The sequence below is a fragment of the Paroedura picta genome, chromosome 1 (assembly GCF_049243985.1).
Source record: "Paroedura picta isolate Pp20150507F chromosome 1, Ppicta_v3.0, whole genome shotgun sequence".
NCBI classification, from domain to species: Eukaryota; Metazoa; Chordata; class Lepidosauria; order Squamata; family Gekkonidae; genus Paroedura; species Paroedura picta.
The window spans coordinates 5,868,777-5,891,008 of record NC_135369.1 but is presented as its reverse complement, the minus strand read 5'-3'; the positions used below and the strand labels follow the sequence as shown (position 1 = coordinate 5,891,008).

Below are 22,232 nucleotides of genomic sequence, written 5' to 3'. Positions count from 1 at the left end.
GGCTCAAAGCGGCTTACAGTCGCTTTCCCATTCCTCTCCCCACAACAGACACCCTGTGGGGTGGGTGAGGCTGAGAGAGCCCTGATATCACTGCTCGGTCAGAACAGCTTTCTCAGTGCTTTGGCGAGCCCAAGGCTACCCAGTTGGCTGCATGTGGAGGAGTGGGGAATCAAACCCAGCTCGTCAGATTAGAAGCCATCACTTTTAATCACTATGGTGCACAGCTCGATGACTTGATAGCTAGGCTCACGGGGCAAAATTGCCTCTTCTGGAAGGAAGGGATGGAGGCTCGCATTTTTGAAAAAGCATTATACGATGTTATACAGGATATGGCAACCCAGCAGAAGCAGAATCACACACAAACCCCTAATACAATAAGAGAGCCAGTTTGGTGTAGTGGTTAAGAGTGCGGACTTCTAATCTGGCATGCCGGGTTCGATTCTGCACTTCCCCACATGCAGCCAGCTGGGTGACCTTGGGCTCACCACGGCACTGATAAAACTGTTCTGACCGGGCAGTGATATCAGGGCTCTCTCAGCCTCACCCACCTCACAGGGTTTCTGTTGTGGGGAGAGGAAAGGGAAGGCGACTGTAAGCAGCTTTGAGCCTCCTTCGGGTAGGGAAAAGCGGCATATAAGAACCAACTCTTCTTCTTCTTCTTCTTCTAAAATCCATCTAAAACACAAACCCCCCAACCTAAGCCAAGCCGAGCGGTGTAGTTGGAACTTTCCTGTAGTTTGAACTAATTGTCCCTTTTAATTTGTTGAGTTGTTATCCCATTCCCATTACCGCCTCTCTCAGCTCAGCAGTCTTAGGACTGTTTACAAGAATTCATTAAAAAAACACACACACACATTTCAATAGCAATGATACAATAAACAAAATTTTAAAAGGTTAAATCCTTTCGGTCTGCTCAGTAGTCGGACCGGGATGGAACAAGGTATGGAGGAGGGCCCCTGTTAATGATGTTGGGTTCATTCGTTGGCCCCATCCAAATGCCGGGCAGAAGGGCCCCATCTTTCAGGCCCTTCAGAGCTGTGCCAATTCCTACGGGCCCTCCAGTTCTTTCCACGAGAACCAGGCCAGGACTAGGGGTGAGCACTTTAGCCAGTTCAGCCGGTCAGCGGTCACCAAAGCTCAAGGTGGCCAGCGCCACAACACAGAGGGGAACAGTGGGGTCAGCGTGGAAGCCGGTGCCCACACTCAGACACCGAGCTCTGTGCCTGCATGCAGGCATCAGCTGGTGCACCAATGCCGGTGCCAGCCCTCCCCTCCACGGCGCTGGGCATCTCGAGTTTCGGTGATCGCCGAGGCGACTGAACCACGCTGAAGCGCTCACCCCTAGCCAGGACCCAAAAGGCCCTGGACCGGATTGAGGCCAAAAATACATCTCTTTGCCAGGGATCACCACCTGTTCACATTGGCAGAGTGGAACACTCTTTGAGTGTGGGGGTTTAGTTCTTGTCTCTAAAGCGGCAGTAAGCAAGTTGCCTGCGTCTTCAACATTTCTACCTGTTACGTAGCTAAACACAGCTATGGAATGTGGGGTCTTAGATTTCCTATGAAAGCTGAAGCTATGTTATAAAGTGTTCCTCCGCAGTGCCTCCCAACTCACACTCAAAGTTTATTCTTCTACGCGACGGCGGCAGCAAGACTAGAATTGGCCAAGAAATGGAAAACGCAACAACTACCCTCGATAGAAGACTGGCTGAATAAATTAGCTGATTTTGTCAAGATGGCCAAACTGACACTGATAGTCCACGGAAGAACAGAAGAGGCCTTTCAAGAACAATGGGGCCCTTACCTGAACTATTTAAGAAAATAATACAAAAGGGGATTGAAACGGGGAACTAAATGTATTAAATGAAGAGCATAACCTTTCTTTTTTCTGTACTAACAATATAGATTGCATGTATTTCATTATCTTTAATCCTGGAAAATAAAAATAAAAATCTTAGAAAAAAACTCACACACAGCTATGGAAGGGTGGTATATAAAAGGTGGTATATAAAGCTATGGGAGGGTGGTATATAAATTTCATAAATGATAACATCCTATCCCCTCTTGCCCTCCTCTTCTCCAAGCGACACATATGCAGCTCTCCCAACCTTTCATTTTAAGGCGTGGTTTCCAAGCCCTCAGCCACCCTAAATGCCCTTCTCTGGACACATTCTTCGTTACAGACTGCCTTTATGACTCTGGATAGGCAAATGTTTGCGTGAGAGCCCTCACAAAGAAGGGCATGGCTGTATATTTTAGAAGAAAATGTTATACAAGACAGAGAGGAGAGTTTCTCCTTGCAGCTGGAAAATTGCATGAGGATTTCTTTGCTCTTGAGACTTGCATGCAGAAAGGTACATTGCCGAGCATTGTGATCAACAGAATGGCTCTTTGCTGTGGCAGAAACAGTTGGGACACAGAAATAATTAGCCAATGTGAAAGCCAATAATTAGCCAACTTGAGAACAGCTGGAACAGAGAGCTGTGATTTCTCAAGAACAAATCATGTCAGACCAACCTTATCTCTTTCTTCGCGAAAGTGGATCATGGGAATGCTGTAGACATTGTTTATCTGGATTTCAGCAAAGCTTTTGATAAGGTTCCACATGACATTCTTGTTGACAAGTTGGTAAAATGCGGTATGGATACTCATTCTGTCAGGCAGATCCATAACTTATCTCGCAATGGTCAGCAACAGATTTCAAAGGAAGCCACTAGCAATCTGCACAGATAATGGAGGAGAATATGTGGAACATGAAATGAAGGATTATTTGGCTTAGCAAAGTATTGAGCAGGCTTCCTCAGTGAGGGTTTTGTGATGACTCTGGAAGGGTTTTGCAAAAGGGTGGGGGTTAATTAATTTTAATATATTTTTTAAAGTTGCGAAACATTTATTGGTGATCTGACCATATATGGTCATGTTGATCTGTCCTCCCCATAATTTCCAATGACGGGTCTGGAGGGGGTGGGGAGGGGAGGGGCCCCAGGTGGGTGTGGACACAGCTCTATATCCCAACCATATTCTGAATTATCATGTCATGTCTGAGGTTTCTCAGAGCCTGAGGAAGTTTTCTAGGGTTTCTCAATGGTAAAAAAAGTTAAGAAAGGCTGGTATAAAGCATCATTTTATAGTCCCTTACACTCCAGAGAACAATGGTGTAGAAGAAATGAAAAAATTGCTCTCTCGCTGAAATGTGCAAACGCATGCTCCTTGAAACAGAGCTACCTGACAAGTACTGAGGTGAAGCAACCAGTATTACTGCCTACCTGCAAAACAGATTGCCTATTATAGGTACAAGTTGTACACCATTTAAACTGTGGAATGGGCACACACCCAGCCTGAATTATCTAAAAGTATTTGGATCAAAGGCCTACATTTACATTCCTATGTCATGTACTTAATGCCTGGGAACATGTCTTCAGCTCAGAGGGCCTGCAAGGGGTCCTGCTTTTCCTAGGGGGACTCTCCCAGCCTCTCTAGCCACTCCCTTGTTCCTTCCAACTTCTGAAGTTGTTCCTGTTACCTTTTATGGCTGATAGTGTTTATTATTGTAAGGACTGTAAACAACCTTGCCTGGCTCTTTGCGTCCGGGTGCTAAGACGTTTGAAGAATGGTTTCACTTTGTATTTCAATTAAACTGTCTTTCCATGGGAATGCCTTTTGGCATTCAAATCCTGAGAAAAGGGGACTGAGGGCTGAGAGTGTATCTGTTCCTGAAATTCTTTATGAGGTTTATTCAGCAATGTTGCCCTGTAATGTAAAGTTCTTGCAGTTGTTCCCCAATACGCTGGGCTTGATTGCTAATGACCTGGAAATAAAGCTACTTTTTACTCCTTGGTGCAAAGAGTTCCGAGTGGCTTTCGTGTCTTCATGGGCATGTATCCCAAGGTCATGTATCCCAGAGAGCCAGTTTGGTGTAGTGGTTAGGAGTGCGGATTTCTAATCTGGCATGCCAGGTTCGATTCTGCGCTCCCCCACATGCAACCAGCTGGGTGACCTTGGGCTCCCCACAGGCACTGATAAAACTGTTCTGACCGAGCAGGAATATCAGGGCTCTCTCAGCCTCACCCACCTCACAGGGTGTCTGTTGTGGGGAGAGGAAAGGGAAGGCGACTGTAAGCCGCTTTGAGCCTCCTTCGGGTAGGGAAAAGCGGCATCTAAGAACCAACTCTTCTTCTTCTTCTTCATGCCTCTAAAGATTAGCAGATGGATCTTGGAGCAGGAAAAGGCATTTTTGTTTTCTACCTAACAGCATGCAAAGAATACAGAATCCTCAACCCAGATAGAGAAACAAGATCTGAAATGTGGTGTACATTGATGGAGAAATAAAGGAAAATGGAGAATCTACACCAGCAGAGGAAAATGTGGCACAGCAACCAAAACCGGTGCTTCTGAGCACTACAATTCTTCTATTCTACCTTGACAGATGTACCAGCATCCCCGGCCATTCCACTGGAATTTTGGGATGGCAGCGGGAAGGAATCCATCCTTCCGCCTGCATCTTTGATTTGAAATGGACAAATTTGTTCTTTCATCTTTTTCTCTCTTCTTTTGTTTTTTTTTGGGGGGGGGGACTTTTTCCTTCATTTCAATTGCAAACCAATACTTTAAAAACTTTCAATTCAGGAAAAAAATCTTAGATGGGTCACCTTACCCAGGACATCTGGACTTCTGGATCACCTCTCACCTCTGTTCCTCACAGATCCCAATGTGACGTCAAACCTGCTAGGTGTTGTAGTTGACAGCAGTGGTCTCTAATCTGGAGAAACGGGTTTGAGTCCCTGTTCTGCCACCCCATGCAACCAGCTGGGTGATCTTGGGCTGGACACAGCTCTTTTCGAGCTGCTCTCCCAGAGCAGCCCTGCCAGAGCTCTCCACTTACCTCACAGGGTGGTTTTTACGGGGAGCGGAAGGGAAGGCGATCATCAGCCGCTTCAAGCCAGCTCTGTGTAGTTACTTCTTGAGTAGCTTTGACCAACGCACGCGGTTAGCTCCATGCCCAAGCTCCTGACCTCGCTTGTTCGCTCCCACTGGCCAGCCATCATCGCAAGAACCTGAAAAATCAAGTCTGGCTCATCAGTTTGAAGCAGGGGTGGCCAATTCTAGGGAACTCAGTGAGGGCAAACCCTGGGGAGGTGCAAGTACAATGCCTTCCAGGCCACGTTCCCAAGCAGTCATCTTCTTCAACTGATCTCTGTCGTCTGGAGCCAGTCTTCTAGGAGCTCTGCCAAAACCCACCTGGGTCACTTTATCGCTGAGGCTGCCTCCAGGATCCCACGATCCCCTGCCAAGCCCTGCCCAAAAAGTACAGCATGAAACGGGCTGGTTTCTCCATTTCATATTCATTTCAGGCGTGTCTTCCCGCTGGCCACACCAGGACTAGTTGGGTAGGCGGCTGAAGTCCGTCTCATGGACACGCTGTTCTACGATCGCCACCATGCATCTCATGCTCAGGACCTGCTGGTGGCCGGTGGCCGGGCTACCTTGCTGGGCAGCCCCTAGACGCGGCCCTCGAGCACTGGCCAGCCACAGGGCCTTGGTGGGTCCCCCCCTTCCCCCAGCCTGCAGCGCCACAGTGAGTATTGGAGCATTGCCTTATCAAGAGCGGTGGATGACGGCTGTGTTTACCCAGAGGCAAGGGTTACGTTCATGGATTTGGGGCCCAGGAATCTCAGGGAGGCAAGGGACTGTGGCCGCACACCTGTACTTTAATCACCGAAAAGAAAGATTTCCCTGTGTACATAACAGGCATCAGTTTGTTATGAGCCTCTTGCTGACTTGGGGGCGCCCAGAAGCAACTTCCACTCCTCCACAAAATTCCGCATCATCTTCCGCTCTCTAACGAAGCTCAGCTTACTGCTTTTGATCTGACGAAGATGATCTGGGGCCAAGGGACCAAGCCCTATGGAGACAGGTTGAGGGACTTGGGAATGTTCAGCCTGGAGAAAAGGAGGTTGAGAGGGGACATGAAAGCCCTCTTTAAGTATTTGAAAGGTTGTCATTTGGAGGAGGGCAGGATGCTGTTTCTGCTGGCTGCAGAGGAGAGGACACGCAGTAATGGGTTTAAACTTCAAGTACAACGATATAGGCTAGATATCAGGAAAAAGTTTTTCACAGTCAGAGTAGTTCAGCAGTGGAATAGGCTGCCTAAGGAGGTGGTGAGCTCCCCCTCCCTGGCAGTCTTCAAGCAAAGGTTGGATACACACTTTTCTTGGATGCTTTAGGATGATCCTTTGGGCTGATCCTGCGTTGAGCAGGGGGTTGGACTAGATGGCCTGTATGGCCCCTTCCAACTCTGTGATTCTGTGATTCTATGATTCTAGTTCAGCAGTGGAATAGGCTGCCTAAGGAGGTGGTGAGCTCCCCCTCACTGGCAGTCTTCAAGCAAAGGTTGGATACACACTTTTCTTGGATGCTTTAGGATGATCCTTTGGGCTGATCCTGCGTTGAGCAGGGGGTTGGACTAGATGGCCTGTGTGGCCCCTTCCAACTCTATGATTCTATGATTCTTTTAAACTTTCCAACCTATTAGAGACGCAGCCTCGGGAACTAGATACTTCTGGCAGCCATACGAGGTCATCTGGCAGCCCCTGGTACTGTTCACCATCCTAAAATCTCCTGGCTGCATCACACATGCACCCTGCAATAAATCAACCACGTCTGGCCGTTGGACAGAGGCCTGCCATCTTGGGTTGGAGCCTGGCCCCTGGGCTGCCCTTATTAGCAAGGCTGAGGCAATTGGGAAGTACTCCAGCTGTTTATGGGTGCAGAGCATGTTGTCCATGCGCTCGAAGCCTGACCACACTGTTACACAATCCTCTTTGTGGGTTCTTCAGGGACGGGGCCGCAATGTGCTTGTTTGTGTGTTCTTCTAAATGCAACCGGAGTGGGATTGCCAATGTCTTCTTTCCCCTCTGTTGTTGATATGTTGCCAGCTTAATTTATAATCTGGCAGTGAACTGTTATGGGCCTGTTTGGGAACAATAGGTACAAACGTACATATATATGTACATACATACATGTATATTGGCTTTCTCAACCAGGGCATGTACACAGCTCTGCTTCCTAACCGTATTCTGCCCGATTGCGCCCATGCTGGGGTTTCTTGAAAAGCAAAATAATGTTTCAGGGGTATCTCAGAGAGGCAGCTTGGTGTTGTGGTTAGGAGTGCAGACTTCTAATCTGGCATGCCAGGTTCGATTCTGCACTCCTCCACATGCAACCAGCTGGGTGACCTTGGGCTCGCCATGGCACTGATAAAACTGCTCTGACCGAGCAGTAATCTCAGGGCTCTCTCAGCCTCACCCACCTCACAGGGTGTCTGTTGTGGGGAGAGGAAAGCGAAGGCAACTGTAAGCCGCTTTGAGACTCCTTCAGGTAGAGAAAAGCGGCATATAAGAGCCAACTCTTCTTCAGTAATCTCAGGGCTCTCTCAACCTCCCCTCCCTCACAGGGTGTCTGTTGTAGGGAGAGGAAGGGAAGGCAATTGGAAGCCACTTTGAGACTCCTCCAGGTAGAAGAATGCGACATATAATAACCAACTCTTCTTCTTTCTGATTTTTATTTTCAGACTCGCCTCAGTCAATCCAAGCAGAGAAAGGACTACTCCCTCCCCAACTCCAGCTGGGGCCCGGACATGATGGCTCAATTCCAGAAGTACACGGAGATGTCCAAAGACGGAACGTGGAAAAGAATTCCCTCCTACCACGACACTGCAGATCAAATGCCAGGCAAGGACTGCTTGATGTCATCAACCAACCCCGCCCGGTTCCTGTCCCACTTAAAAGCTACATTTATTATTTCAATTTTATTTGGAGTCCCTCTTTTCTCTGAGCGGCTTCCCTCCTTCTCCATCTCGTCTCCTCAATAACCATCTACCTGGGGCAGTGAAGTCCAGGTGTTCATGACTCTGCTTCCTTTCATCTACCCAAGGCTTTTTCAGCCAGGGTTTTGGGAAACCGTGGGGTTTCGTAATGGCCCTGGAAGGGTTTCCCGAACGGGTGGAAGTGAATCAATTTTTTAGACATTTTACATCACTCCTAACCATGACACCAATCTGGCTCTCAAGCAGACTGACAAGGCATTCTTGGTTTTCGGGGAATCACCTGGGCATGGGATTAGAGTCACCATAGGTGGGCAGGTAGCTGTCAATTTCCTGGGTTCTGTAGGGGGTTGGACCAGATGACGCTGGGGAGGGTGGGGATCCCTTCTGACTATCTGCCAGATTCCTTATTTTGACTGTTGTGGCAGATATCACCCACGAGGTGGCAGTGAGGAACCAGAGAATCCTTCTGGGTCCCCTGAGGACTCTTTTCTCTCTTGCAACTTCATATAGCAATAGACCCCACTGGCGTTTAATACAAAGGTTAGTTTGAATAGAAGAAGAGTTGGTTCTTATATGCTGCTTTTCTCTACCCGAAGGAGTCTCAAAGCGGCTTACAGTCGCCTCCCCTTTCCTCTCCCCACAACGGACACCCTGTGAGGGAGGGGAGACTGAGAGAGCCCTGAGATTACTGAAGAAGAAGAAGAGTTGGTTTTATATGCCACTTTTCTCTACCCAAAGGTGTCTCAAAGCAGCTTACAGTCGCCTTCCGTTTCCTCTCCCCACAACGGATACCCTGTGAGGGAGGGGAGACTGAGAGAGCCCTGAGATTACTGAAGAAGAAGAAGAGTTGGTTTTATATGCCGCTTTTCTCTACCCAAAGGAGTCTCAAAGCAGCTTACAATCACCTTCCCTTTCCTCTCCCCACAACAGACACCCTGTAAGGTGGGTGGGGCTGAGAGAGCCCTGATATTACTGAAGAAAAAGATAAGGTACAGTGTACAGTGTTGCTGTGTCTTCTTGGTACTTGGGGGTGTGGGCAACTGTGGGTGGGCATCTGGACTTCAGGCCCACTGTGAACTTTTGATGCCCCCCTCAGTTTTGGCCCCTGTGTGACACAGAGTGCTGGGGTGGGTCATTGGCCTGATCCAACCTGGCTTCTCTTATGTTTTTAAAAGCAGAGGTCCATGAGTGGGTGTTGGTCACAAGATATAAATGGAATTTTGTCTGGGGCATGGCTGCTCTGTCTCCTTGGGGAGCCACAGTAGGAGGGCTTCCGGACTTCCGGCTGTACTGGTGAACTTCCTGATGTCCCCTGGGTTTTGGCCATTGTGTGATACTGTATTGGACTGGATGGGCCACAGGCTTGATCCAACATGGCCTCTGTTATGTTCTTAACCCTCTGGACAATACACCACAGTATTATCACTTTTCGTTGCCTTCGCAGAAAGGATAAGACAAGAACACGGGGAGAATATGAACAAAGAAATCAGAATGTTCCTCCGGAACTTGAATGATGAAGGCAAGGGATTTGAGTACGCCACATTCCTGAACCCGTCAGAGAAAAGGGTGGTCTCTGTATTCCAGCTGGGTCCCTACTTGCAAGGACCCCCGGGGTAAGGCTTGATAAATCCTGAAACTCCTTATGTGTTCATGGGTGGGAGGTCTGTGTTTCCTCCCTGATCTACCACACTGCAGCAATTATAGAATCATAGAGTTGGAAGGGACCTCCTGGGTCATCTAGTCCAACCCCCTGCACTATGCAGGAGACTCACAACCCTATCGCTCATCCACTGTCACCTGCCACCCCCTTGAACCTTCCCAGAATCAGCCTCTGCGTCAGGTGACTCTCCAGCCTCTGTGTAAAAATCTCCAAAGATGGAGAACCCACCACCTTTTGAGGAAGCCTGTTCCACTGAGAAACCGCTCTGACTGTCAGGAACTTCTTCCGGAGGTTTAGACGGAATTTAGAATCATAGAATCCTAGAGTTGGAAGGGGCCTCCTGGGTCATCTAGTCCAACCCCCTGCACTATGCAGGACAGTCACAACCCTATCGCTGTCGTGGTTCGGTCCTTGGTGGCTTGGGAACCGGACCGAACCCCGCCATCAGAGGCGCCCGCGATCACGGAGGTAGGGCATGGTGATCATAGGCAAGCCGGCAGCTGGGCGCCCCACCCGATCGTTGAGGTGGCAATGGCCGCTAAAGAACCTCAATGTCCCCCTCCACCTTTTGACAAGGGCCCGGAGATGGCCCTTTGTTCCAGGAAAATGGGCCATCAGGAACCCCGGAAAACCTCGCATATGTGCATGAGTCATGATTGTATCAGCATGTTCCCTCCGCAAGTACTGGGTGGGGCAATACAGCCTAAGGAGGTGGGTTTTGTATAAAAGGGAGCTTCCACCTGGAGTTCGGTGGAAGCTCTTACTCCATACCAGCGGACTCCACGTTGCTGAAATAAAGCTTGTTCCTGTTGTATCGTTCACCAGGCCTGGCGTGACGTTTTCTTCAAAGGGGCACCCTGTTTTTTCAGTTAGCAAGCGGGTCCCCGACATCGTAAGAGCTTCCCACCGAACTCCAGGGTCGGCATCGCATCCGAGCGCTTATCGGGACGGATCCAGAGATGGCGTTTTCAAGCAACGGGGCGGTCTCGACCCCCACGAACCCCGGGAACATGAGTTTAATGTCCCCGGGAGATTTCCTCCGAAAATCGGGGGGCCAGGAGCAGCTGTCCGGGACCCCGAGACCCTCGGCAGCGGCGGCCAAGGGAAGGCGCCGGGCCATGGGGTTCCCAAGCACGGCGGGGAGCGCGCCGAGGTCTGGGGGGTTGGCCCCAACCTGGGACACCCAGCTGAGGCAGGCGCTTCGCCCGGTAGGACCTGAGGAATCCCTAGAGGACCTGCGGCGGGCCATGGCGGACTTGGCCAGGCGCTTGCAGGCAGCTGAAGCCCGTGAGCAAGCTCGGGCCGGGCCCGGAGGGACTGGTAATACAACGGCGGAGGGGATCGCGTCGAGTGAGGACGTCTCCAGCGACGAGGACGAGCCCGGCACTGGTGAGCGGGCCCCGGACCCCGACCCGGAGCAGTTTTCAGTCCCGAGTAGGCGAGACGGCCAGCGGAGAGGCGAGACAGCAGAGGATCTCGGGGGAGCGGGTGAGCCGACGGGGCGGCGAGAGCCGGACCAACGCAGGAGCGACGTGCAAGGCAGGGAGCGGCACGGCGTCGTTGGGCAAGTTGGTAGCCGGTGGAGCGGAGCAGGACGAGACGGCGGACGCCGAGAATCCCGGATCCGGAGGGGGTCGGACTACTCTCCAAAACGTTCCCCCCCAGAGCTTAAGGCGCGTTTCGATGGGACGCCGGACGACCTCCCGCAGTTCCTCCTCCACGCGCTGACGCATGCCCGGAGGTATGGAGACCGGTATGAGGACTCCGAGGACTTGGTCTGGGGGGTGGCCTCGTGTCTCCAGGGCAAGGCGGGTCAGTGGTACCTAGGGTTGGCCGAGCGCGGCGACCCGGCAACTCGGGACCTGCAGGACTTCGTGGTCGCGCTCCGCCGACGATTCCAGGACCCCCAGGCTGAGGACAAGGCAAAGAGTCGGATCAAGGGACTTCGACAGGGTACTAGGGGGGTTATGGACTATATAGACATTTTCCGGAGGGAAGCAGGCAAGGTGTTCTCCTGGAACGAGGAGACCCAAATCGAGTACTTCCGGGAGGGCCTTAACCCGAAGCTCAGGGAATGGGCCGTGATCAAGGGGACGGAAGAAGATCTGTCTACATTGGAGGGGTGGTGTTTTGTGGTCGCCAAGCTGGAAGCCAGCCTGGGTTGGGCCGCCGCACCCCCCCGGGAGGCCAAAGGCGGGTCAGCCGAGGCGCCGAGACCGGGCCCCGACAACTCTCGCCCCAAACGACCCCCGAACCCCGAGCGGGAAAGGAGACGCCGGGAAGGTCTGTGCCTGAAATGCGGGGGGTCAGGACATTTCGCAGCAGCGTGCCAACGGCAAGGGGGGGAGGACCGCGGGCTCTCCCAGGGGGGAGGTGCGACACGCCCCCAGCAGGCACGCCGGGCGGAGGACCTCCGCAACGAACCGGGAAGCGCCCAGGCGACGGGAAACGGCCAGGACCTGCTGTAGACGGCGCCGGGCAGCAGGTCCCGCGGTGCGAGGGAAAACCCCTACAGCATGAGGCGCGACCTCCGAACGTGGTAATTTTAGAGCTCCGGAACCCGGAGAACGGACTAAGTTGGGTGGGGGAGGCTCTTTTGGACTCTGGATGCGACCACAGCATGGTCCACCCCCAGATAGCCCGGGCTTTGGGGCTACCGAAGCGCATTCGGAAGGTTCCCCTGGTTTTCGTCCAGATGGACGGCAGCCCGATTCAGGGGGGACCTTTCGGGGAGGAGGTGGGTCCTATCGCCATCCACATAGGGGACCACCAAGAGCTGCGGTGGCTGATCCAGGTCCCCGTAGCGGGATATCGGGCGGTGTTGGGCCTGGATTGGCTGAAGGAACACAACCCCGTGGTGGACTGGCGGGCGGGGACCCTGAAGTTCGACTTGACGGTGGGTGCACGGCATCGGGTCCCCCACGAGAATTCCAGCCACAAGAGGACGGCGGCGCGTCCCAGGGGAGCGGCGGCGGCGCAGCAGGAGATACCAGAGCCCGAGGTCCCGCCAGAGTACCGAGACCTCGCAGCCGTGTTCAGCGAGCGGGAAGCGGACGAGCTACCCCCACACCGCCGCACGGACTGCGCTATCAACATCCCAGAGGGGGCGGTACTACCCAAAGGGCGCATCTACAAGATGAGTGAGGGTGAGCTCAAGGACCTCCGGGAGTTTTTGGGTAAAAATCTGGCCCGAGGTTTCATCCGGCCCGCTTCCAGTCCCATGGGAGCTCCAGTCTTGTTCGTCCGGAAAAAGGATGGGTCCCGACGGCTGTGCCAGGACTACCGGGGCCTCAACGCCATCGCAGCGGGGAACGCTTACCCCCTCCCGCTGATCCCGGATTTGCTGGCCCGGCTGGGCAAAGGGACTCTGTTCACTAAGCTGGACCTAAGGGAGGCGTACTACCGGGTACGCATCCGGGAGGGGGATGAGTGGAAAACAGCGTTTAACTGTCAATTGGGACAATTCGAATTTAAAGTGATGCCGTTCGGTTTAAGCGGGGCACCTGGGGTTTTCATGAGTCTAATTAATGAGGTGTTGCAGGACCTTCTGTTTCAGGGGGTGGTTGTTTATTTGGATGACGTCCTGATCTACAGCCAAGATCCCCAAGAGCACGTGACCCTGGTGAGGGAGGTGTTAAAGCGCCTGCTGGCAAACCACCTATACGTGAAGCTGGCTAAGTGCGAATTCCACCGTCCCTCCCTGGACTATTTGGGCTACCGCATCTCAGCCCAGGGCATAGCTATGGACCCCGAGAAGGTGCAGGCGGTGCTGGCCTGGGAAAGGCCCCGCACCCGGAAACAGCTACAAAGCTTCCTGGGGTTTGCTAACTTTTTTAGAGGCTTCATCCCCAGATACTCCTCCGTAGTGGCTCCCCTCACGGACTTGCTAGGTACCAAGGGGAGAGGTCCTCGCGCCACGCGGCCCAGCGCAGCGCTCGGCTGGAATGAGAAATCGGAGGCAGCGTTCCTGGCCCTCAAGCAAGCTTTCGCGTCTGAGCCCACGCTACTGCACGTCGACCCAACCCAACCGATGGTGGTACAAGTCGACGCCAGCGACGCAGCAGCCGGGGCGGTTCTCCTGCAGCGAGACAAGGCGGGACAGCTGAGGCCGGCGGCCTACCTCTCACGAAAATTCGCCGAAACGGAGCGGAACTGGTCTACCTGGGAGAAGGAGGCGTTTGCGATTAAGTTCGCCCTCACCGAATGGCGGCATTGGCTGGAGGAAACAGAGGAGCCGTTCGAGGTCTGGACAGATCACAAGAATCTGGAGGCGCTCCGGCAACCGCGATCCCTGAACGCCAAGCAGATGAGGTGGGCGGAGTTCTTTTCGCGGTACAATTTCAAGCTTGGTCACATTCCCGGCAAAGAGAATTTCCTCGCGGACGCCCTCTCCCGTCTGCCGCATTATGGGGAGGGGTACGCTCCCTGCACCAGGTCCGTGTTTGGTGAGGAGCAGCTGGGACGGGGGGTCGTCACTAGGCGTCGGGCCAGGGAGGAATGGGAGCCCGACCCGGCGACCGCCCCGCTCCGAGACCGCCTAGTGGCAGCCTACGGGACAGACGAGGAGCTGGCTGAGCTCCGGGACTCTTTGATTTTGGACTCCGGTCTCTGGCGGAGGGGGGAGGCTGTCTACGTCCCGGAAGGGCTACGACGGGAAGCCCTCAGCCTCTGCCACGATGCTAAGACCGCCGGGCACTTCGGTTTCGTAAAATCCTGGAAGTTGGCCCGGCGGCGGTTTTGGTGGCCCAGTCTGCGGCGGGACACAAAAGCTTACGTCAGTGGTTGTCCTGTCTGCCTGACCTGCAAGCCGGGGGTTGGCAAGCCGAAAGGTCTGCTGCACCCGCTCGAGGTCCCGACCCGGCCGTGGTCAGTGATCTCCATGGACTTTATAACAGACTTGCCTCCCAGCAAGGGGAAAACGGTGATCTGGGTGGTGGTAGATCTATTTTCCAAACAGGCCCATTTCATTCCTTGCGCCAGTGTCCCCAGTGCTTCACAGTTGGCTCGGATGTTCCTGGATCACGTGTTCCGACTGCACGGGCTGCCGGACAAGGTGATTTCCGATCGGGGCTCACAATTCGTGTCCCGGTTTTGGCAAGCTTTCCTGCGCCTGTTAGACATCGAGCAAGGGCTGAGCTCCGCTTACCACCCCCAGACGGACGGGCAGACCGAGCGGGTTAATCAAGTACTGGAGCAGTACTTGCGGTGTTTCGGTTCCTATCATCAAGACACCTGGGTGCCCCTGCTCCCCCTGGCCGAGTTCGCGTACAACAACGCAGACCACAGCAGCACGGAGATGTCGCCTTTTGCCGTCGTCTACGGGACAGACCTGAGACACTTCCCGGAGCTTGGAGAGGTCCCCGCCCGGGAATCGGCCGACCTTCGCGAGTGGGGGAAGCGTGCCGGGAGCTGCTGGAAGTCGCTGCAGGAGCAGCTCCACAAAGTCAAGGCAGCGCAGAAAGAGGACGCCGACCGGAAGAGACGACCAGCTGAGGAGATCCGACCGGGGGATCGAGTTTACCTTTCCACCCGGAACCTACGGTTGAATTTGCCCAGCAAGAAGCTAGGCCCTCGGTTTTTGGGGCCTTTCGAGGTCTTGGCCCCGATCAACGAAGTTTCGGTCAAGCTCAAGCTCCCCAAGAACCTCCGGCACATCCATCCCGTCTTTCACGTGAGCCTTCTAAAAAAAACTCCGGACGGTGACGTTTGGCACCCCGTGTTTTCCCCGCCAGCGCCCGAGGTCCTGCCGGGGGGGGAGCACCACGAGGTGGCGGATATCCTGGACTCTAGACTCCACAGGGGGAAGTTGCAGTACCTCGTGGAATGGAAGGACTTCGCTTTGGGGGACCGGGAATGGGTCTGGGCAGCGGACGTCCGTGCGCCCCGACTCACTGAACGTTTCCACAAGCGGTATCCTGGCCGTCCCGGGGGGTTGGAGAATGGACCTTTGGGGGGGCAGAATGTCGTGGTTCGGTCCTTGGTGGCTTGGGAACCGGACCGAACCCCGCCATCAGAGGCGCCCGCGATCACGGAGGTAGGGCATGGTGATCATAGGCAAGCCGGCAGCTGGGCGCCCCACCCGATCGTTGAGGTGGCAATGGCCGCTAAAGAACCTCAATGTCCCCCTCCACCTTTTGACAAGGGCCCGGAGATGGCCCTTTGTTCCAGGAAAATGGGCCATCAGGAACCCCGGAAAACCTCGCATATGTGCATGAGTCATGATTGTATCAGCATGTTCCCTCCGCAAGTACTGGGTGGGGCAATACAGCCTAAGGAGGTGGGTTTTGTATAAAAGGGAGCTTCCACCTGGAGTTCGGTGGAAGCTCTTACTCCATACCAGCGGACTCCACGTTGCTGAAATAAAGCTTGTTCCTGTTGTATCGTTCACCAGGCCTGGCGTGACGTTTTCTTCAAAGGGGCACCCTGTTTTTTCAGTTAGCAAGCGGGTCCCCGACAATCGCTCATCCACTGTCACCTGCCACCCCCTTGAGCCTTCACAGAATGAGCCTCTCCGTCAGATGGCTCTCCAGCCTTTGTTTCAAAATCTCCAAAGATGGAGAACTCACCACCTCCCGAGAAAGCCTGTTCCACTGAGGAACCGCTCTGACTGTCAGGAACTTCTTCCGGATGTTTAGACGGAATTTCTTTTGAATTAATTTCATCCCATTTGTTCCGGTCCGTCCCTCCGGGGCAAGAGAGAACAACTCTGCTCCATCCTCTACATGGCAGCCTTTTAAATCATTTCAAGGATTTCACATACCTGTTCCCCACCTTGGTGTTGGAGCTATTTCCAGTGGATCGAATCTCCAGCTGACGCTCCAACTTTGTGGTATCCCCTTTGTTGAATACAGATCTGACCCTCCCCATGTGTTCTGCATTTCCTTCAAAAAGGCGTTGCATAGCTGCCTCGTCATGTACTCCATCCTTTTCTTTTTTTGCCATATTGTTACAGACACAGCATGTAGACAAAGGTAGTAATTAGCTGCCAGAGTTTGTCAGGATAACAGTCCAAAGGGCAAATACCAGAGAATCCAAACTCACAGCATCACTTGGAGGGGGGGGAGATCCAATAGGAGAGTTCCAAAACACAGGCCGAAGCCCAAGACAGGATAATCAGATCAAGATATAGGCTGCAAAATGAGAATTGCAATCAGCAAGTAATTTGGTGAAGTTGGCCTTGAAGGGCTGTTGTTAAGCTGTTTAAGCAGCTGAGCTGTACCTGTGTGTTCACTAGTGCAGGGGTGGTCAACCTTTGGTCCTCCAGATGTTCATGGACTACAATTCCCATGAGCCCTTGCCAGCTGGCAAGGGCTCATGGGAATTGTCATCCATGAACAACTGGAGGACCACAGGTTGACTACCCCTGCACTAGTGCATCAAGTGGTCACAGGTGAGGTTGCAATGGGCAAACCCTGAGCACATGTCCTAGGGATTCCTACTTTCCATCCTACATTTCTCTTTCTTCAGGAAGAGAAAGGGCAGATCTGCCAGTCCTTTGCTGAAGCAAGGAGCAGCGTCCTCCATTAAGGCTCTCTGCTGAAGTATGGCATGTAGTCTGCTTGAGTCAGCCATAGAGGCTTGCAATGTGTTTCTGTTGTAACTACACTTTCAGTTTTTGTACTCTGCCTCAGTAAGAAAACTGAAGCAGATGAATATGATATATAGTCTGTAAATAATCATTGCAGTAAAGATTCTCTCTTAAACCTCAAAGTCTGGATCAGTGCCTCATCCACAAAGAATATTGCAAACATTTAAAATGCTCTATTACTCCATAGCTCTAGTCCAAGAGTCCCAGCACAGCCCCTCCCTTGCTGGTTGCTTTTAACAATACATTCAGCACCTCTCAGTCCTTCTCCTACAACCTCATACTGTTGCTACTGATATGGAGCTGGCGCCTTCTGACCTGCAGCTTTCATTCCCACTTATTTATCCTTTCTTTATTTTTTAAAAACCTCTAGGTTTGTGCACGGAGGCTCCATTGCAGCCATTCTGGACAACACCCTAGTGTGTTGCCTTTTGTCCTTTGTGGGCCATGTGCTGACTGCAAACTTGAACATAAACTACAAGAAGTAAGTTCATTGGGGGGGGGGGGAGCAGTCAATATATTGTGCTCTGCTGAGACTTCAGGCCAGACCAGGTGAAAAGGAGTGAGAAGGGAATCACTTTAGTAAACTTTCTTAATTTCCTCTGTCAAAATTCCAGGCTGCAGAAGTGTTAGAATTGCAATCAGCAAGTAATTTGATAAAGTCAGCCTTGAAGGGTTGTTATTAAGCTATTTAAGCAGCTGAATTATACGTGTGTGCTCACTAGTGGCATCAAGTGGTCACAGGTGGGGTTGCAATGGAAAAACCTGGGCACATTTCCTGGGTATTCCTTTGTATAAGGTACGATCCTGCCCACTTCCTCTTTCTTCAGGAAGAGAAAGAGCAGATCAATGTATGTGCTTTGCTGAAGCAATTAGCAGTATCCTCCATTTAGGTTCTTAGCTCTCTCCATCTGCTGCTGCGTGAGATGTAGTCTACCTGCAGCCTAGCCACAAGAGGCTTTAAGCGTGTTTTCTTTGTAACTATCTTTTAAGCTTTTGTACTCTGCTTCAGTAAGGAGGCTGAGGCAGATGAATGTGATATATTTCTGTCAATAATCTTTCCAGTAAAGATTGTCTCTTTTAAACCTCAAAGGGGTGTGAGTCCAGATCTGTGCCTCATCCACAAAGGTAACTAATAACGGCATACTTTGATATTACTGAAGAAGAAGAGTTGGTTCTTATATCCCGCTTTTCTCTACCTAAAGGAGTCTCAAAGCGGCTTACAGACACCTTGTGAGGGAGGTGAGACTGAGAGAGCCCTGTTATTACTGCTCGGTGAGCCCAAGGTCACCCAGCTGGCTGCATGTGGAGGAGCAGGGAATCAAACCCTGCTCGCCAGATTTGAAGTCCGTGCTCCTAACCACTACACCAAGCTGTCTCCCACATGAGATCAATTTCGAGTAACAACGAAGCCAGGTTTCATTGAAAAGGGGGTGTCTTCCTCTTGCAGCCCTGTCCATCTGGGCTCAGTCGTCGTGACAGAGGGGAAACTAGACAAGACTGAGGGGAGGAAAATGCTTGTCTCTGGCCAGGTGCGGAGCGGAGATGGAGAGACCCTGCACGCAGAGGCCACAGGTAAGTCCTTGACTTTTCCCCAAAGCTTTGACAGGTATTAAGATCACAGGGAAAGGCCCTTCCGACTGCCCCACCCATCAAAAAAGCACAACAGGGCCTTTTTTTGTCACAGCCCCGTGACCATGGAGCAATCTCCATAGTCATAGGACATAGATAAAATTGAAAGGGTACAGAGGAGAGCGACGAGGATGATCTGGGGCCAAGGGACCAAGCCCTATGAAGATAGGTTGAGGGACTTGGGAATGTTCAGCCTGGAGAAAAGGAGTTTGAGATGGGACATGATAGCCCTCTTTAAGTATTTGAAAGGGTGTCACTTGGAGGAGGGCAGGATGCTGTTTCCGTTGGCTGCAGAGGAAAGGACACGCAGTAATGGGTTTAAACTTCAAGTACAACGATATAGGCTAGATATCAGGAACAAAATTTTCATAGTCAGAATAGTTCAGCAGTGGGATAGGCTGCCTAAGGAGGTGGTGAGCTTCCCCTCACTGGCAGTCTTCAATACACACTTTTCTTGGATGCTTTAGGATACACACTTTTCTTGGATGCTTTAGGATGCTTAGGGCTGATCCTGCATTGAGCAGGGGGTTGGACTAAATGGCCTCTATGGCCCCTTCCAACTCTATGATTCTATGATTCTATGAACCTCCATGTTCAGGGGCAGTCATCCCCTGAGTCCTAGAGCCAGGAGGCAACATTAGCTGAAAGTTGTGGCCTCTCTGCCATCTTGTTGGTCATCCACAGCAACTGGTAAAATAATATGCCAGACTTGATGGACCACTGGTCTGATCCAGCAGATCTCTTTGTATGTCCTCATGAAGGCCTTAGCCTCTGCACTCTGATTTTGGCCCTCCAGACCTAGTCTGATCCAGCAGGGCTCTTCTAATTTTCTTGAAACAGAAGTGCTACACCATTCAAAGATAGAAAACATTTCCCTAAACATTTCACCAATGACCTTCTCCAGGGGAATCTGTAATATATAATATGCAGCTCCATTACTGTGTTCTCTCATGAAGAATGGTTATTTAGTTAAAAATATATATAAATCAATAAAGCATTGTATTAAAAGTAAAATGACCTGTTGCATAATCAAGTACCAACCACATAAAAAAATCTGCTAGAGCTTTCTTTGGGTAGAAAAAAGGAGGATGGGAGGTAAGAGAAGAAAGATCAACACCCAACAGGTTTTGATTCAGATTTAAAGCATTTTTGTGTCTGGGTGTCTAAATGAACAGTACAAACCTGATTGTGATTCTTCAAGAAGAATCTGAACAGCTTACGTATGAATTTGAAGACGTGAGTAACGGCTCACGAAATCTCACCCCCCACAATATTTTGGGTTAGTCTTTAAGGTGTTCCTGGACTCTTGCACTTTTCTGCTGCTACAGACAAACACAGCCACCCATCTTAAGCTATTTGAATCACAAATTTCTCCTTTTGTCCCTTCTCACGGATTTTAGCACTGTTTATCCAGCCACTTTCACAGGAGAATCCCCAACCAGCCGAGTGCTGAAAGTAGCCTACCCAAGTATACCAGAAAGGACTAGGAACACAGCATCTTGAAGAGGGCTGCTTATGTTCTCTGTCAGCATCTCTCTCCCCAAGGAAGTCTTTCCTGAGCCAAACCTGCATGTCATGTCAAAGAAGACACCTTGGAATGTGACCATCTTTGCCTCATATACCTGATTGCCTCCAGTTTAACTGGTCAGGAGCTGTTTTGTGGATCCATAAACATCACACACAAGACTGGGTTCAATGTAGGGGTCAATATTCTAAAACGTGTCCAAAACAGTTTGCTTCTAAAACAATGTGTTCACCCGTGAAAAATAAAGAAACAGAAACTAGCTGATGTTTCTAACGACACGAAAAAAGGAAAGTTCACACTTACTGATGGCAGTTTTTATCTAGAAACCATTATGGTTGATTCTTTATGTATATAAGAATTGTATTAAATTTGAACATATAAATTGTTAGAACAAGAATAGTGCCTTGGATAGGTTCCTTGTTTTTCATGTTTCTAACAAGTCTGTGACAAAGAAACCTTGACTGAATTAAAGGGAAACTTCTGGAGTGATATAATACAAAAAGGGGGTTTCTTAGGCAATTACAGTATTTGCATTCTTACCTCAATAGGTGTTTGGAGGGGGTGGATCCACTTTGCTAAAATGGGCTTGATGATTGGGTGATTGTGGATGGAGAAAAAGCTGGGGTAGATAATGTAACCAGGGAAGAAATTAGGAAAAGCATAATTCCAGGTGTTGGGATAGCACTGAGGGGCACCTGAGACGATTAGCTAGCGGCCAGAATTAGCTAACTGCTAGGAGGTATTCCAGGGTAAAGAAAATTGCACCTTGTGCAATTAATTGGGTTACGGTGTGATTGCCAAGATCCTTCTGGTAGGACATGGCAACTCACTAGAGCAGGGGAAGTCAACCTGTGGTCCTCCAGATGTTCATGGACTACAATTCCCATAAGCCCCTGCCAGCATTTGCTGGCAGGGGCTCATGGGAATTGTGGTCCATGGACATCTGGAGGACCACAGGTTGACTACTCCTGCACTAGAGCACTCTTGTCCTATTTCTGGCAAAGAAACGCAACTGAGCAAGCTCCCTGGACAAGCCATACCTTACTAAGCTGTACCAGAAATATCATGAAAAAGGGAGGTTTGCAGACAATGCCCTCCTTTCGCACAGGGAGGGGGGCGGTGTCCTAACATTAGGGCTGCTAAGCTCCATCTGGAGGGGTCTTAGGCAGGGCTTGATTTGGGAAGGGGAAGGACTTCTGTGAAGGATACTGTCAGCTTGGTGTAGTAGTTGCGAGTGTGGACTTCTAGTCTGGCGAGCTGGGTTTAATTCCCTGCTCCTCCTCCACATGCAGCCAGCTGGGTGACCTTGGGCCAGTCACAGCCCTAATACAGCTGCTCTGGCCCAGCAGTAATGTCAGGGCTCTCTCAGCCTCCGCTCCCTCACACCCAACTAGGGACAGGTGGAATGAGATCCCAGAAGAGCTGAGGGCCCTTCAGGAGATCCGTCAAAATCGGGGGTTAATGGGCAGATGCCTCCTTAATTGTGGAATGCTGAGGGCAGGGGAGGGACCTCAGAGAGGTATAATGCCACTGAAGCCACACCCACCCACCAAAGCAGCCGTGGAACTGATATTTCTACTGTCTGCTGATCTGCTGTAATTCTGGGAGGTCTCCAGCTCCCACCTGGAACTTGGCAACCTTAACTGTAAGCCACCTTGTGTTCAGGGACATAAATGTTTGGATATAAAGACAACTTTTGCAGGAGAGACCTGGTTTCCAGGGCTGCCAATCTCCAGATGGTGGCTGGAGATCTCTTGGGATTGCAACTGGTCTCCAGGTGACAGGGTACCATGCCGAGGACGGACCAGAACCAATGGGATGAAATTAATTCAAAAGAAATTCTGTCTAAATCTCTGGAAAAAGTTCCTGACAGTCAGAGCGGTTTTTCAGTGGAACAGGCTTCCTCGAGAGGTGGTGGGTTCTCCATCTTTGGAGATTTTTAAGCAGAGGCTGGAGAGCCATCTGACGGAGAGGCTGATCCTGTGAAGGCTTAAGGGGGTGGCAG

General features: G+C 51.3%; 1 protein-coding gene across 1 annotated transcript; it reads left to right on the top strand.

Moving 5' to 3' along the window:
• Positions 1 to 9,272: 9,272 nt before the first annotated feature.
• Positions 9,273 to 20,499, top strand: LOC143829595 (acyl-coenzyme A thioesterase THEM4-like). Its single transcript, XM_077320761.1, has 4 exons — positions 9,273 to 9,438; positions 17,444 to 17,554; positions 18,521 to 18,645; positions 20,103 to 20,499. Exons 1-4 carry the CDS (start codon positions 9,299 to 9,301, stop codon positions 20,153 to 20,155), a joined length of 429 nt encoding a protein of 142 aa, XP_077176876.1. The 5' UTR covers positions 9,273 to 9,298; the 3' UTR covers positions 20,156 to 20,499.
• Positions 20,500 to 22,232: the final 1,733 nt, after the last annotated feature.